Source organism: Kogia breviceps, chromosome 6 (assembly GCF_026419965.1).
Source record: "Kogia breviceps isolate mKogBre1 chromosome 6, mKogBre1 haplotype 1, whole genome shotgun sequence".
NCBI lineage: Eukaryota > Metazoa > Chordata > Mammalia > Artiodactyla > Physeteridae > Kogia > Kogia breviceps.
In genome coordinates, this window is record NC_081315.1 from 16,781,557 (window position 1) to 16,800,059 (window position 18,503).

The following is an 18,503-nucleotide window of genomic DNA, read 5'->3' on the forward strand; positions in this document are numbered from 1 at the left end:
AATATTCAGGGGAAGACCAAGAAAATTCTTACTGAAATACTCACTGATTTCTCAACTGAGAGTCATTTATCCTTACTCTAAATGATCCATTTTGAAATGTTTATCCTATAATCTTCAAGTTTTTAAGTTTAAATATACTAGAGGAAAAAAATATCCAAGGTTTTTGTGCCTACAAGTTCCAAATAATTAAACTGAAACATAGCTACAAAAAATATTTAATGGCATTTAGATTTTTATATTAATAAATATACAATACCTCGAACAATGAAGATAAAAATCTTACTATGTACTAACCAGACTTCACCAAGAATATTATTCTTAGTTCTCAAAGTCATATTTTAAGGAGAGAAAGATTCAAAAACTAACGAAGATCCCTAGATAACATCAAAGGAAAATAAGTTATCCTGAAGCTAAATACTGAGAATAGTCAAAGATATTTAGAACACTTATCCTTACTAGAAAAAATTTAAAGGGAGATTTAAGAGAAGTCATAGGAAAAGGGAGAATAAATAGACAACAAGCAGGTAAATTTAGGTCAGTTTAAGAAGGAAATTGTAAGAAACAGAGTAGTCCACTACTGAAACAAAAAACCTTGGGGGTATTGAGTTCTTTATCACAAGAGGTATTCAAGCAGAGATAGCAATCAACTTGAAGGAAATTTTAAACACAGTTCCTCAGTTCCTTCCACAAAATTCACTGAGTGACAACTACCTACGAGGAACAGTAGAAGAGTACTCTGTGTGATAATAAGATTCAATGACCTTAAAATCTAGGAAGTAGATGAAAGTTACTTTTCAACTTACCTTTTTTTCCTCCTGCAATATTATTACTTCATAAAGTCGTGGGAGATTTGAGCAATGATTTTGCTGTTGATCTTTCTTGATGTTAATATTTTCATAATGTAGTGCCTTTTTCCTTTAGAAAATTTAGAAAAAAATTATTCTCAATTTCAAATATATAAATGTCTATATAAGTTAAGAGAATATTTTTATACCAACATTTCCTGCTTAAAAAGTACTCAATAAGATATCTGAGTGTGTTAGGCCAATATATCCTAAACTCTGTCAGATCTATTCATTTATATTGGTTAGATCTGTGTTTTCCAATTCAGAGCATTAAAGTATACCTATTCTAATAATGATTCCAAAAAGAAAACAAAATGTGGGATTTATGTCATGAATTTAAATAAAAAGCTACCAAAAAAAGTTTCCTGTGTAGTTTATTCACCATAAAAGGTCTTTAAAATTTCAAATCACTTGGTATTTCAACTATTAACTAAAATAAGGGGAAAATAGTCAATGCTATTTATATCATAAAACAATCAGGAAAAGGGCATAAAGAAAGATCTTTGAAAATGAAAGGGAAGCTTATTTTCTTTGAAATTTACACAAGTAAGAATAATAAACCAAGTAAGCAGTGAGTAACAGCCCAAGCTCTGGAGTCAGACAGCCTGATATGAATCCTAACATTGCTACCTACTAGCTATGTGACCTTACACAAATCACTCACCCTCTCTAAACTTCAGATTTGATTCTTCATCTGTGACTGGAAATAGTATTAACCAATTCTCAAGGTGGTAATGATTAAAGTGGATAATATATGTGAAGTATTTACTGCCATACAAAACCCACAGTAAGTATACAATAACTGTTAGCTATTATTAGGAATTATATTTAAATAGGTTTTTTTTTCTAACTCTTAAAAAGAATTTGAAAAAAAAAGTCATATTAAATACTTCCAGTGAACTATACTGAACATAAGATTTTTTTAAAGATAATATAAAAACATAAAAACAAATGTTTAAGTTACATAATTGCCATTTTTTTGTTTGTTTAGATATTACTATGATTTAAACATGCATATAACATCTCAGTTCACTGTCAAATGCTGAGTTCATTGATTTTTTTGCACAAAATTCAACAAATGAACTTATTTTCAAAACCTCAAATAGTTTTATGGATAAAAAATTTATATTTGGGATATCAAAAGGGTCACATATTATTTAGGTGTTTTCCCAAAAAGAAACCTATGAGCTCATCTTTCCATTCGAAATAGCCAAGTATTTCCATTTTTACACCATATCAAATCCACAATAATTATGACTCAATCAATAAAAAGTAGAAAGAAAAAACAAGGTAGAAAATATCAACTACCAGAAGGAACCAAGACAAGTCCAAACAAAAGATAGTGAAGGCAGCAAAACCAAAGAGCAAATTACAGAAATGGTGAAATATCTGATGCAGTTAGGAATGCAATCTATATGCATACATTCCTACTAGCAAAAGTGAAAATACAAACAGAAGAAAAGAAGAAACAGGGAAATAACAAAGATCAAAGAGAAAGTAACATTTTTAAAAAAGGAGGAGAGGGAATTCCCTGGTGGGTACAGTGGTTAGGACTCCATGCTTTCACTGGCGTGGGTCCGGGTTCAATCCCTGGTGGGGGAACTGAGATCCCGCAAGCCGTGTGGTATAACCAAAAAAATAAAGAATAAAGTCAGGTAGACACTTATTTTTAAAAAAATAGGAGAATGGGAGCGGGACAGGGCTGGAGAAGTAAAAAGGACTGTCAGGAAAAAACTAACAAGCAAAATCAGAGCAACAGAATTAGACAGAGTGCTGGTCATGCCTGAGGTACTTAGACGTGTAGTGGAATGGATGGAAAACAATCATCACAGAACCACATACCCTAAAAAGGGTTAATTTTGCTTAATGTTAATTAAACCTCAATAAAACTGACAGGCAGGCAGGCAGATAGGAAAGCAAACCAGCCCAACTGCAAGAAAAAAAAGATAAGAGTAAATACTAACAAAAGCATTATGTCAAGGGGATAAGTAGAGTTAGAGCATTTGACAGACTTTGTTTTATTTGGAATGACAAAGATTAAATTCAGATCCCATTAAGCTGTATATACATGTTAAACTTCTAGTGTAACTACTAAAAAAATTAAAATATATGGCATATCTCCCAAATTAGGAGAGTGAAAAAATGAAAAGGACAATAGAATAGGGTATAAATTCCCCAAAACAAGGGCCATGTTTTATTCTTTTTTTTTTTTTTTTTTTAGATGTTGGGGGTAGGAATTTATTAATTTATTTATTTATTTTTGCTGTGTTGGGTCTTTGTTTCTGTGCGAGGGCTTTCTCTAGTTGTGGCAAGCAGGGACCACTCTTCATCGTGGTGCGTGGGCCTCTCACTTTTGCAGCCTCTCTTGTTGCAGAGCACAGGCTCCAGACACGCAAGCTCAGTAGTTGTGGCTCATGGGCCTAGCTGCTCTGCGGCATGTGGGATCCTCCCAGACCAGGGCTCGAACCCATGTCCCCTGCATTAGCAAGCAGATTCTCAACCACTGTGCCACCAGGGAAGGCCCCCATGTTTTATTCTTTTTATTCTTAGTTACTAAGTTTAGTACTAAGACATAGCAAGAATTCAAACAATGTTTGTTCAATGAATGAATAGTAGTAGGAGAGTTTAAGTAAGAGCCTAAGCTACATCCACTGCTGGTATACAGATGTGTCTGAATCTGTCCAGCAAATTAATTGGATAGGTAATCACTGTGGGACTTCCTGCTAGAAAACTCATCCTATAAGAGAGAAAGGATCAGGCAGATAAACTGGAACCTGTTAAAAATTAAATCATGAAAAGCAGCAATAGATTCTGAGAACAACATGATATCTGTTACTCAGTTTTGCCTTCCATGGACTCATGTCTAAGACCTTACTGTAAGAGTAGGAGAAAATAAAGACAAAGAATTATTTTACAAGAAATGTATTTCCTAGTTAGACTTCATAAATATTACCTTCAACCTAATGTTATGGCTCTGACTTATACTGAGAATGTTTTCTAAATCCATCATGTAGTCAAAAGAATGGACATCAGAGCCACGAACAAGATGCAGAATCCTGGGTCACCTTCTTTTATATTTTCTCTGATCTTTTCTCTATCTTGTAATTAAAGACAGTATATTTTAGTACTTAGATACATGGGCTGTATAACTGAAAAGGCCTCAGTCAATGTCAAGCTCTGTCACTTAATAGCTACATAATATTAAATACATTATTTATTCTCTCTGGCCCTTTCATTTTTCACTGATAAAATAGGCATAACAATAGTAACACAGAGACTTGTGAAGATAAATGAATTAATACATGTAAAACAGATAGCACAGGAGCTGGCAGACAGAAAAGCAATAGTCTTCATATAGGTTACTCTAAACTATCATATTTCTTGAAGTTTTTCATACTGGTTTTTCCTTTCATAACAGCATAACTTAGTCTAAATTATTAGAATATTTATAGTCAAAAACTACAGTAAAGATATACTGTTTTTTTTACTTACTGGGTTATATCATACTGTCCAGGACCAGGTCCTGACTTTATAGGTAACTGTAGTCTTCCCAAAGAGTTGCCAAAATGTATCCCCTTGTATTTCAAAGTTACATTGGAAAAATCCTCACCAAAAAAAAAAAAAAAAAAGTGAAGATGAGAGACAATTTAAATAAATCATGAAACAATGTTTAACTTTACTTAAGTCTAAAGCAAGGATAGCCTTAGTCAAGGAGTTTCCACTGGTAAATGTTAGACTCTTCCTTGATACATCTCAAGAGTATCACTCCGTGCCCCATCCCACTCCTGAGTCAACCGGGATTCCCAGAGAAGGGCCTCTAGTTTAGCATATCCTCAACCAATATGAACAACTTTGCTCTTGGCAGCACACTCAACAATCTAAAATCTTAACGGCAATGAAAATTAGCTCCTCATCATTTAAAAAGGGGAGGAAGGGCAGAATTGCATGATTTCGGGAATGGGAAAGCCTAACAAAAAATGACTTAATTAAATAGAAATTAATTTTAAGAAACTAAAATTCAAACATTAACAACAGATATGAGATAACTTCTAATTCCCTGGTAAGTGCAGAAGATATTCATGTAAAGTTTTCATAGAGTAACAAATATATAACAAAAATTAAACACTACCCCCAAATCATTTCATAGTTAATGTCTGAGGTCAGGATCAGTACTTTAATGCCAAAGAAGTCATCTGTGACAAGAGAAATCAGCAATCATCTTCCTTCACAGTCATACAATAAGCATGACTCACTAAAGAGTCCACTTTAGAGAAGTTAAAACACCTGCTTTCATTAGAAACTAATAAAAGAATAAAGTATGAAACACGAACAGTATCATCTCATAGGAATTCTTGTGTTGACCTAATACATTCTAAATTGAGCAATAATTTAAGAAATTTATAAAATCTTACTTTTTTAACTGATAGTAAAAGATAACTCTAGTCTATTTCACTTAATTTTCATTCATATTTGTAAAAATATAGCTTTAAAATAGGCATGGATTATTAAACCAATTAATATATATATATTGAATAAAATCCCAGTAACATAAACTGATAGTTTAAGTGCATAAAACAGTATGTCAGCTGTTCTAGGTGACCATTACTATTCTTGAATAGTGGAACCAATCTCTCTCAATTACCATTATAAACAATATTAATGAAATACATAGCAATTAAATGATTAGAAAGCATAATTCCAGTTCAGATTGGTGAATCAAACCCACATCTGCCCCTCCTCCCACCAGAATCTCAGAAGAAGCATATAAAATAGATGTAAATTATTAGCACTAGAAACTAAGAGAAGGTATCATTCAAATTCCACTTCAAGGAATTTCTGGAAAATATAGCACAGCAGAGACTAGAACTGGAAAAAGACCTCACTGCATGTGAAAAGAACCTCAGCTGAACCCTATTAACATCCCCAGAAAGACAGAAACTAGAGGTAAGGATGGACTCATGGGTAGTGAGTAGGGAGCACTTCTCAAAACTACTAATAACCTTACAGATTTATTTGCACCAGTGCCATTACACAAAGTGATGAAAGAATGCTAAAACCCACTCCATTCTTGTCATGGATGGTTGGAGATAAATTGGAAGCACTGCCACTGTCTCCTAACGAGGACAGACTTCCTAGAGAGGCACCACTCTAGAAGGCTTTGGGATGGCACAACAAAATCCAAAAATAAGCTGGTACGGCACTAAAATTCCCTACTGTGTGAAAATATCTTTTACTTCCTAGAACTGAACACTAACAGCTAGCCCTCAAATATTATAAAATACAAACACAATAAAACTAAACTTTCCCTTTTACACCACCTGACCTTAAAGAATTAAACAGGGGCCAACACAATCTCTGACAGAACTTTGACGTTTGCATGAAGTGAAATGGGACCTTTGTTGATTCTTTTATCATAGATGGCAATCTCAAAGAGAAACTGAATTACAGTTTTTCTAAAGGTTTCTCCTGCTTCAGTTTTCGTAAATCTCCTTGTTTGTTCCTTGCTTGGGTGATGGAGGATGTTGGAGCTGAGGGTACAGAAACAGGGAGTTACTAGCTATGTCCAAATAAGATTCAGACATATTTTGGAACGTCTAGTGAATGGAGCAAATCAACCAGAAGGTGAACGCAAAAACTATTCCTATGGGAAGCAGCTAATCATGGTAACCCACACCCAGTTAGAAAATCTTACTGTCAAAAGAGTGGCAATGCTAACTACTGAGTATTTTCTGTTGCCTGAATTTGCCTTCTAACAGACAATTCCCCACTGGATTTATGGCTGTATTCTGTAGAGTACAAAAGGGTTATGATAAAAATCTAAGACATTTCATTAAAACACTGGTAAAAATCAATGCTACTTTTAGAGCATTCTATCTAAGAGAGTATAAAACAAGGAGAGAAGAGCATTATCCCCCCCCCCCATCTTCACCTCAGCTCATCATGCAGCTTTTGCTCTGATGGAGTATACGGGTGGAAATGCCCAGCAGAGAGCACCATCTGGCAAGAGACTGAACTGCCTGAGGGAACAGAAGCTGTCTCAGTGGAAAGACTTATTCAGAAGCATAGTTGAGACAGCCCTTCTAGAAGCCCCTGTGAAGGGGAACTCTGCAGAAGGCTGGAGGTCTACCACATCAACAGGAGACAACATACATATATTTGAGTTAGTAACGTAGCTGTGACTCTCTGTAGTACCCACAATCCAATAAATCCTGGGAAAACGTGTTCAATAAATAAAAAGCATTAATCCTTATTCCCACCAGGAATATTTCCAGCACTGTAAGTGGTCTTAATGTGCTTAGCTTATTGATATGCAGATTCCTTCTAATGAACTACAACACGAAGAGCAGAGAGGTATTTCCCCTCTTCACTAATCAGCTTTAACACACTATGAAGCTATAAGGCTATGAAGCACCAAATGAAAGTAAGACACTGCTATTATTATTATTGTTGTTACTGTTATAAATAGGTTGTCTAGTTGATACATGATCCCCAGGCCCAGACCCCGGTCAGTCCTAGGAGGAACAGAGCTCTGAATAAAAACTGAAAGGGCTATCCTGCCAATCTCTCTAATGCATAGGGTATACACTGCTTTAGCACTTCTGAGTGTAAGACAGAAGGAAATAAGGCAGTCAGATCGTCCAAAGGCTTTGGGTCTGGGGGTGCAGAGACAAACACCATAACAACTAGCAGAACAGCACAGAAAAATAGCACAGACTGACATGTCCAACAGAGCGACAGATGGTAGTAGAGGAGCCCTGGAAGAAACCACGGCACCCACTAGAGTCGTTGAAAAGCAGCCCATCCCTTTGGGTCAATGGCAACTCTGAAGACTGCTGCGCCCCACAGAGCTTCAGGAAAGGAAAGAATGATGAGCCATGCAACACTCTTTGGCTAAGATAAGTGTTCTAGACCATCTTTCAAATGAAATTACTTAATAGAGGCATGGATTTTAAAAGTACATACACAGTTTTTTTTTTTTTTTTTTTACATACACAGTTTTGATGGCAGAAAAATTTTTTCACTCGTACTTTATTTTTACTTAGAAATGAAACAAAGTTTCATAATTGTGAAGATTTTAGGCACAGTAAGTAGTAAAATAAATGTAGAACTCTCTTCTTATATAATAAATATAGCCATGTTAGATATGCCAGATATTTTCTATATTGCAGGCAGGAGCATATCTAATATATTGATTTACTATAGCCTGTAGATTTGTAAAAATAAAATCGGTATTTTAAAACAGAGCATTCTGGGCTTCCCTGGTGGCGCAGTGGTTGAGAGTCCGCCTGCCGATGCGGGAAACACGGGTTCGTGCCCCGGTCCGGGAAGATCCCACACGCCGCGGAGCGGCCGGGCCCGTGAGCCGTGGCCGCTGGGCCTGCGCGTCCGGGGCCTGTGCTCCGCGGCGGGAGGGGCCGCAGTAGTGAGAGGCCCGCGTACCGCAAAAAAAAAGATAAAACAGAGCATTCTGACAAATCATCTTTAACATTATATTTTTATACCCTAAAAAGTATAAGTTACAGTTTTATAGTAATTCTACACAGCATTTCAGGAGAAATTATGTCCAAGTAGAATTATGCCTAAGAAGCTTTCCTCAGGTTAATTATTGTGATTTTTGCAGGTCAACTGTTTAACAATTCTTAAGGTAATCAAGCAGAAGTAAAGACTATGCACACACACATATACATAAATACACACCATTCAAGACACCAGCAAAATCCTTCTCCTCTGTATACACTGAAATTCATTTCATTTAAACCATGTGAACTACTTAACTCACTAACCTCTACAGTTCTCAGGTAAATCTTCAATTGGAAATTTAATTTAAAAGCCTTTTAAAAAATACAGATAGAAAGTAAAGAACAAATTGATGAACTCAACTCTAAATCGCACTCTCCTTATGTCAAGAAGTGTTAACAGATGTAGAGAACAAACGTATGGACACCAAGGGGGAGAAAGCGGGGCAGCTGGGGCGGTGGTGCTGGGATGAATTGGGAGACTGGGATTGACATATACACACCAATATGTATAAAATAGATAACTAATAAGGAGCTGCTGTGTAAAATTCAAAAAATAAAAATAAATTAAAAGGATGTGATATTAAAAACAAACAAGAAGTGTTGACAATACCATCTTCAAGGTCATCGTCAAGCTTGGAAAATCATTAGCAAATAAAATATGACTTAATTGAAGCAAACTCAGCACGGAAGTACATTATTTTAAGTGAATGATGTAATATAACTTGAAGAATTGCTAACTGTCACTTTCACTGACAGTGAAATCAATGAAGGGGCTATGCAACTTTCTTCTCATGTCTTTTCCATAATTAAGTGTGGAAATAGAATTTGTGAAGAATTAAAAGTCCCAAAGTGTGGCAGTTCAAAACACTAATGGACTGCATTCCAGTGTGGCGGCACACAGGTAGTTCCCAGCATGTTATCATTAGCAAATATGTCAGTGTCATAATTCGAACCGCAAACTTTGTTTGTGAAATCCACCTCTGAAAAGCAGATTTCTAATGGTTACCTGGGCTCTTCTTTTGAAAAAGAAAGAGAGAGAAGCTAAATTTTCTAACTCAAAATGTTATACAAAATAATTTATAGAGAGAATTTCTCTTTACAGATTAAATATAGCTAAAAATTACCATTTGTTGGCTAGAGCCTTATACAAATTGTAATTTCAGAGTTGCTTCTATATTTAAGCTATATAAGATACCTTCAGCAGATATTATTTCAACAGTTCCAGGAATAATCACAATAATTACCTATCTGTTGGATTATTTTCTCTATTTTCTATTAATGTTCACATCTGGAAACTGAGCCCACATATAGTATTATCTCAAAAAGCAGCTAAAGAGATACATAGAATTACGAGAAATTTGGATAATACTTGAATTAACATTACTACAGTATCAATTTCATAATAGTCTGTGAGGCACCTGTGTTTTCTTTTCCCCTGCAGGAAAAAACAGGGGAAAACAGGGGAAAAGCCTGTTAAAAAAATTAAGCCTTTAGCTACTGACCTTTGCTACCCTACCTCTAGTTTGTCTCTCAAATTCAAGATGGAGATTTCAGAAAATATCACAATTCAATTCAAATTAAGCTTTGTTGAATCTTCTTGAATATTAACCACTGTCTTTAATTTATATGTAAATCTATGTTTTTACAAACATGTTTTCTTAAATTTGATCTAGATTTTTATTCTAATAAATACAAGTTGGATTGAATCAGTAATTACTAAAATAGATCATCAAATTGGACCTATTAAAATCGTAGAATAGAACGAGGAGAAGATGGCGTAAAAGTAGGACGCGGGGATCACTCTTCCTCCTCACAGATACATCAGAAATACATCTACACGTGGAACTGCTCCTATAGAACACCCACCGAACGCTGGCAGAAGACCTCAGACCTCCCAAAAGGCAAGAAACTCCCCACGTACCTGGGCAGGGCAAAAGAAAAAAGAATAAACAGAGACAAAAGAATAGGGACAGGACCAGCACCAGTGAGAGGGAGCCGTGAAGGAGGAAAGGTTTCCACACACTAGAAGCCCCTTCGCGGGCGGAGACTGCGGGTGGTGGTGGGGAGCTTCTGAGTCATGGAAGAGAGCGCAGTAACAGGGTGCGGAGGGCAAAGCGGAGAGATTCCTCAGAGGATCAGTGCCTACCGGCGCTCACCAGTCCGAGAGGCTTGTCTGCTCACCCGCCGGGGAGGGCGGGGCCGGGAGCTGAGCCTCGGGCTTCAGTCGGATCCCAGGGAAAGGTCTGGAGTTGGCAGAGTGAAGACAGTCTGAAGGGGTTAGTGCAACACGGCTGGCCGGGAGGGAGTCCGGTTGAAGTCTGGAGCTGCCGAAGAGGCAAGAGACCTTTTCTTCCCTCTTTGCTTCCTGGTGCGCGAGGAGAGGGGTTTAAGCGCGCTGCTTAAAGGAGCCCCAGAAACGGGCACGGAGCTGCCGAAGAGACAAGAGACTTTTTCTAGCCTCTTTGTCTCCTGGTGCGAGAGGAGAAGGGATTAAGGGCTCCAGAAACGGGCTCGAGCCGCGGCTGTAGGCGCCGACAGCAGAGACGGGTGTGGGACGCTAGGGTTGCTGCTGCCGCCACCAAGAGGCCTGTGTGCGAGCATAGGTCACTCTCCACACCACCCCTCCTGGGAGCTCATGCAGCCCACCACTGCCGGGGTCCCGGGATCCAGGGACAGCTTCCCCGGGAGAACGCGCGGCGCGCCTTGGGCCAATGCAGCGTCACGCCGGCCTCTTCCGCCGAAGGCTCGCCCCGCATCCGTGTCCCTCCCTCCCCCCGGCCTGTGCCAGCGCCCCCGAATCAACTGCTCCTTTAACCCCGTCCTGTCTGAGCAAAGGGCAGACGCCCTCGGACGACCTACATGCAGAGGCGGGGCCAAATCCAAAGCTGAACCCCAAGAACTGTGCGAACAAAGAGGAGAGGGGGAGGTCTCTCCCAGCAGCTTCAAAAGCAGCGGATTAAAGCTCCACAATCAACTTGAAGTGCCCTGCATCTGTGGAAAACCTGAACAGACAACGAAATATCCCAACTTGAGGAGGTGGACATTGGGAGCAAGATATACTATTATTTTCCCCTTTTATCTTTTTGTGAGTGTGTGTGTGTGTGCTGCTATATGAGATTTTGTCTGTATAGTTTTGTTTTCACCATTTGTCCTAGGGTTAGACCGACCCTTTTTTTTAATAGAAATTTTTCTTCTTAATAATTATTTTTTATTTTAATAACTATATTTTATCCTACTTTATTTTGTCTTCTCCCTTTCTTCCCTCCTTTCCTACTTCCCTCCTTTCTTCCTTCCTTCCTCCCTTCTTTCCTCCCTTCTTTCCTCCCTTCTTTCCTTCCTTCCCTCCCTCCCTCCTTCTTTCCTTTCTTTCCTTTCTATTTCTTCTCCCTTTTATTTTGAGCTGTGTGGATTAAAGGCTCTTGGCGCTCCAGCCAGGTATCAAGGCTGTCTCTGAGGTGGGAGAACCAACCTCAGGACACTGGTCCACAAGAGACCTCCCAGCTACATGCAATATCAAACGGCAAAAATATCCCAGAGATCTCCATGTCAACACCAAGACCCAGCTTCACTCAAGGAGCAGCAAAGAACAGTGCTGGACACCCCATGCCCAACACAGGGCAAGACAGGTCTACAGCCCCATCCATTAGCAGAGAGGCTGCCTAAAATCATAATAAGCCTACCAACATCCCCAAACACACCACCAGACGTGGACCTGCCCACCAGAAAGACAACATCCAGCCTCATCCACCAGAACAGAGGCACTAGTCCCCCCAACCAGGAAACCTACTCAACCCACTGAACCAACCTCAGCCACTGGGGACAGACACCAAAAACAACGGGAACTACCAACTGGCAGCCTGCAAAAAGGAGACCCCAAACACAGTAAGATAAGCAAAATGAGAAGACAGAAAAACACACAACAGATGAAGGAGCAAGATAAAAACACACCAGACCTAACAAATGAAGAGGTAATAGGCAGTCTACCTGAAAAAGAATTCAGAATAATGATAGTAAAGTTGATTCAAAATCTTGGAAATAGAATAGACAAATTGCAAGAAACAGTTAACAAGGACCTAGAAGAAATAAAGACGAAGCAAGCAACGATGAGCAACACAATAAATGAAATGAAAAATACTCTAGATGGGATCAATAGCAGAATAACTGAGGCAGAAGGATGGATAAGTGACCTGGAAGATAAAAAGTGGAAATAACTACTGCAGAGCAGAAGAAAGAAAAAAGAATGAAAAGAACTGAGGACAGTCTCAGAGACCTCTGGGACAAAATTAAACACACCAAGATTCGAATTATAGGGGTCCCAGAAGAAAGAAAGAGTCTGGGAAAATATTTGAAGAGATTATAGTTGAAAACTTCCCTAACATGGGAAAGGAAATAATCAAGTCCAGGAAGCACAGAGAGTCCCATACATGATAAACCCAAGGATAAACACGCCAAGACACATAATAATCAAACTGTCAAAAATTAAATACAAACAAAACACATTAAAAGCAGCAAGGGAAAAACAACAAATAACACACAAGGGAATCCCCATAAGGTTAACATCTGCTCTTTCAGCAGAAACTCTACAAGCCAAAAGGGAGTGGCAGGACATACTTAAAGTGATGAAGGAAAAAACCTACAACCAAGATTACTCTACCCAGCAAGGAACTCATTCAGATTTGATGGAGAAATTAAAACCTTTACAGACAAGCAAAAGCTGAGAGAGTTCAGCACCACCAAACCAGCTTTACAACAAATGCTAAAGGAACTTCTCTAGGCAAGAAACACAAGAGAAGGAAAAGACCTACAAGAACAACCCAAAACAATTAAGTAAATGGTAATAGGAACATACATATCGATAATTACCATAAATGTAAATGGATTAAATGCTCCCACCAAAAGGCACAGACTAGCAGAATGGATACAAAAACAAGACCCATATATATGCTGTCTACAAGAGACCCACTTCACACCTAGGGACACATACAGTCTGAAAGTGAGGGGATGGAAAAAGATATTCCATGCAAATGGAAATCAGAAAAAAGCTGGAGTAGCAATTCTCATATCAGACAAAATATACTTTAAAATAGACTTTAAAATAAAAACTAGTACAAGAGACAAAGAAGGACACTACATAATGATCAAGGGATCGATCTATGAAGAAGATATAACAATTGTAAATATTTATGCACCCAGCATAGGAGCACCTCAATACATAAGACAAATACTAACAGCCATAAGAGGGGAAATCGACAGTAACACAATCATAGTAGGGGACTTTAACACCCCACTTTCACCAATGGACAGATCATCCAAAATGAAAATAAATAAGGAAACACAAGCTTTAAATGATACATTACACAAGATGGACTTAATTGATATTTATAGGACATTCCATCCAAAAACAACAGAGTACACATTTTTCTCTAGTGCTCATGGAACATTCTCCAGGATAGATCATATATTGGGTCACAAATCTAGCCATGGCAAATTTAAGAAAATTGAAATCGTATCAAGTATCTTTTCCAACCACAATGCCATGAGACTAGATATAAATTACAGGAAAAGATCTGTGAAAAATAAAACACATGGAGGCTAAACAATACACCACTTAATAACGAAGTGATCACTGAAGAAATCAAAGAGGAAATCAAAAAATACTTAGAAACAAATGACAATGGAGACACGACGACCCAAAACCTATGGGATACAGCAAAAGCAGTTCTAAGAGGCAAGTTTATAGCAATACAATCATACCTTAAGAAACAGGAAACATCTCGAATAAACAACCTAATTTTGCACCTAAAGCAGTTAGAGAAAGAAGAACAATAAAACCCCAAATTTAGCAGAAGGAAAGAAATCATAAAGATCAGATCAGAAATAAATGAAAAAGAAATGAAGGAAACGATAGCAAAGATCAATAAAACTAAAAGCTGCTTCTTTAAGAAGATAAATAAAATTGATAAACCATTAGCCAGACTCATCAAGAAAAACAGGGAGAAGACTCAAATCAATAGAATTAGAAATGAAAAAGGAGATGTAACAACTGACACTGCAGAAATATAAAAGATTATTAGAAATTGCTACAAGCAACTGTATGCCAATAAAATGAACAACCTGGAAGAAATGGACAAATACTTAGAAATGCACAAGCTGATGAGACTGAACCAGGAAGAAATAGAAAATATGAACAGACCAATCACAAGCACTGAAATTGAAACTGTGATTAAAAATCTTCCAACAAACAAAAGCTCAGGACCAGATGGCTTCACAGGCGAATTCTATCAAACATTTAGAGAAGAGCTAACACCTATCCTTCTCAAACTCTTCCAAAATACAGCAGAGGCAGGAACACTCCCAAACTCATTCTACAAGGCCACCATTACCCTGATACCAAAACCAGACAAAGATGTCAGAACAAAAGAAAACTACAGGCCAATATCACTGATGAACATAGATGCAAAAATCCTCAACAAAATACTAGCAAACAAAATCCAACAGCACATTAAAAGGATCATACACCATGATCAAGTGGGGTTTATTCCAGGAATGCAAGGATTCTTCAATATACACAAATCAATCAACATGATAGACCATATCAACAAACTGAAGGAGAAAAACCATATGACCATCTCAATAGATGCAGAGAAAGCTTTTGACAAAATTCAACACCCATTTATGATAAAAACCCTGCAGAAAGTAGGCATACAGGGAACTTTCCTCAACATAATAAAGGCCATATATGACAAACCCACAGCCAGCATTGTTCTCAATGGTGAAAACTGAAACCATTTCCACTAAGATCAGGAACAAGACAAGGTTGCCCACTCTCGCCAATATTATTCAACATAGTTTTGGAAGTTTTAGCCACAGCAATCAGAGAAGAAAAAGAAATAAAAGGAATTCAAATAGGAAAAGAAGAAGTAAAGGTGTCTGTTTGCAGATGACATGATACTATACATAGAGAATCTTAAGGATGCTACCAGAAAACTACTAGAGCTAATCAATGAATCTGGTAAAGTAGCAGGATACAAAATTAATACACAGAAATCTCTTGCACTCCTATACACTAATGATGAAAAATCTGAAAGAGAAATCAAGGAAACACTCCCATTTACCACTGCAATGAAAAGAAAAAAATACCTAGGAATAAACTTACCTAAGGAGACAAAAGACTTGTATGCAGAAAACTATAACACACTGATGAAAGAAATTAAAGATGATACAAATAGGTGGAGAAATATACAATGTTCTTGGATTGGAAGAATCAACATTGTGAAAATGACTCTACTACCCAAAGCAATCCACAGATTCCATGCAATCCCTATCAAATTACCACTGGCATTTTTTTACAGAACTAGAACAAAAAATTTCACAATTTGTATGGAAACACAAAGACCCCGAATGGCCAAAGCAATCTTGAGAACGAAAAATGGAGCTGGAGGAATCAGGCTCCCTGACTTCAGACTATACTACAAGGCTACAGTAATCAAGACAGTATGGTACTGGCACAAAAACAGAAATATAGATCAATGGAACAGGATAGAAAGCCCAGAGATAAACCCACACACATACGGTCACCTTATCTTTGATAAAGGAGGGAAGGATATACAGTGGAGAAAAGACAGCCTCTTCAATAAGTGGTGCTGGGAAAACTGGACAGCTACCTGTAAAAGTATGAAATTAGGACACTCCCTAACACCATACACAAAAATAAACTCAAAATGGGTTAAAGACCTAAATGTAAGGCCAGACACTATCAAACTCTTAGAGGAACACATAGGCAGAACACTCTATGACATAAATCACAACAAGATCCTTTTTGACCCATCTCCTAGAGAAATGGAAATAAAAACACAAATAAACAAATGTGACCTAATGAAACTTATAAGCTTTTGCACAGCAAAGGATACCATAAACAAGACCAAAAGACAACCCTCAGAATGGGAGAAAATATTTGCAAATGAAGCAACTGACAAAGGATTAATATCCAAAATTTATAAGCAACTCATGCAGCTCAGTAACAAAAAAACAAAACCCAATCCAAAAATGGGCAGAAGAACTAAATAGACATTTCTCCAAAGAAGATATACAGATTGCCAACAAACACGTGAAAGAATGCTCAACATCATTAATCATTAGAGAAATGCAAATCAAAACTACAATGAGATATCACCTCATACCGGTCAGATTGGCCATCATCAAAAACTCTAGAAACAATAAATGCTGGAGAGGGTGTGGAGAAAAGGGAACCCTCTTGCACTGCTGGTGGGAATGTAAATTGATACAGCCACTATGGAGAACAGTATGGAGGTTCCTTAAAAAACTACAAATAGAACTACCATATGACCCCGCAATCCCCTACTAGGCATATACCCTGAGAAAACCATAATTCAAAAAGAGTCATGTACCAAAGTGTTTATTGCAGCTCTATTTATGATAGCCAGGACATGGAAGCAACCTAAGTGCCCATCAACAGATGAATGGATAAAGAGGATGTGGCACATATATACAATGGAATATTACTCAGCCATAAAAAGAAATGAAACTGAGTTATTTGTAATGAGGTGGATAGACCTGGAGTCTGTCACACAGAGTGAAGTAAGTCAGAAGGAGAAAAACAAATACCGTATGCTAACACATATATATGGAATCTAAGAAAAAAAAAATGTCATGAAGAAATTAGTGGTAGGCCTGGAATAAAACACAGACCTATTAGAGCAGGGACTTGAGGATATGGGGAGGGGGAAGGGTAAGCTGTGACGAAGTGAGAGAGTGGCAGGGACATATACACAGTACCAAATGTAAATTAGATAGCTAGTGGGAAGCTGCCGCATAGCACAGGGAGTTCACCTCTGTGCTTTGTGACCACCTAGAGGGGTGGGATAGGGAGGGTGGGAGGGAGGGTGATACAAGAGGGAAGAGATATGGGAACATATGTATATGTATAACTGATTCACTTTGTTGTAAAGGAGAAATTAACACACTGTTGTAAAACAGTTATACTCAAATAAAGATGTTTAAAAAATAAAAAAAATAAAACCTGGATGAGATGGGTCTGCTATATTATGTTTGATATTTTAATCAGAGAGAAGCTCCTTATCTTTTTTTAACAATCATTTATGAAACAAATAATGCTTACACTATCAGATTCAAATTCTTTTATAAATGAAAAGCTTTTTTTCCCCTTTCAAATTAAAGAAAAGAATATCTATGTAATGCATATGCTTATACACTGTAACAGAGACTTACAGTAAGGTAAACTATTTCCTCTTTTTCCTGGATACAGTTAGACTGTATTTCTCAGCCTCCTTGGCAGTTAAGTGTGTCCATGTGCCTGAAATTTAACTCCCAGGCCTAGCCTACAAAAAACCCCCACTACCAGTTCTCTGTCCTCCTTTCCCCTTCTTCCAGCTGGATACAGATGACACCAAGGCCTTTGGAGATAACAGTAACATGAATGGAATAAGCCTGTGTCCCTGAATCCCTACATGGAGGAACATCTCTTATCAACAAGAAATGTCCATATGAATGAGGAAAAAAAGAATTTCTGTTGCATTAAGCCACGGAGATTTGGGGGTCTATTTGTTACTGCAATTAGTACTACATTAACTAGAACATGCATAATCATAAACAGTCTTCCAACTGTCAATGTGAAATGTATCATACTTACAAATTGAGGTTTATAGAATGCTGGACCTAGTGTACTGTCAATAGCAGGTGGAAGATGTTTTGTGATACTGCCATCCTCATTAATATGATAACCATATGACCACCCACAAGAGGGAATTGAAGGAACATCAACACTTCTGGAAACTGTAAGTGCCCTTGACATTTTCTGTTAAAAAAAAAAATTATATTATTTACTCAAAGGCAAGAAAAGGAATGAATAAACAAATATTAAAATTTACTAAAAGACAACTATTAAATATCGACTTTATGAGTTTTATAATATAAACCAAAAATGTTTGTCTGTAAAAGTAATTTAAAAGAGTGAATTCAAGTCTTACCTCATAATATAAACCAAGATTTAACCAAACTACTATTAAAGAGTAACATAAACCATAATATAAACTAAACTACTGTTAAAGCCACTTTTAGAGATAAGGAATCTCTCACCTGGCTCAGTTATTTATCTTGC

At 37.5% G+C, this 18,503-nt stretch overlaps 1 protein-coding gene across 9 annotated transcripts in view; it reads right to left on the minus strand.

Annotated features, from left to right (window-relative positions):
* Window positions 1–18,503, minus strand: part of STPG2 (sperm tail PG-rich repeat containing 2) — a 574,187-nt gene that overhangs the window by 539,673 nt on the left and 16,011 nt on the right. For all 9 annotated transcript variants that reach the window (XR_010841185.1, XM_067036902.1, XM_067036895.1 and 6 more), the window contains exons 4-6: window positions 18,036–18,200; window positions 4,338–4,450; window positions 804–915 (exon numbers count right to left, since the gene is read on the minus strand). Coding sequence is in view for 8 of the 9 variants with exons in the window: in XM_067036902.1 (XP_066893003.1) it covers window positions 804–915; window positions 4,338–4,450; window positions 18,036–18,200 (390 nt within the window). In the remaining variant the exon portion in view is untranslated. The remainder of the gene's footprint in view (window positions 1–803; window positions 916–4,337; window positions 4,451–18,035; window positions 18,201–18,503) is intronic.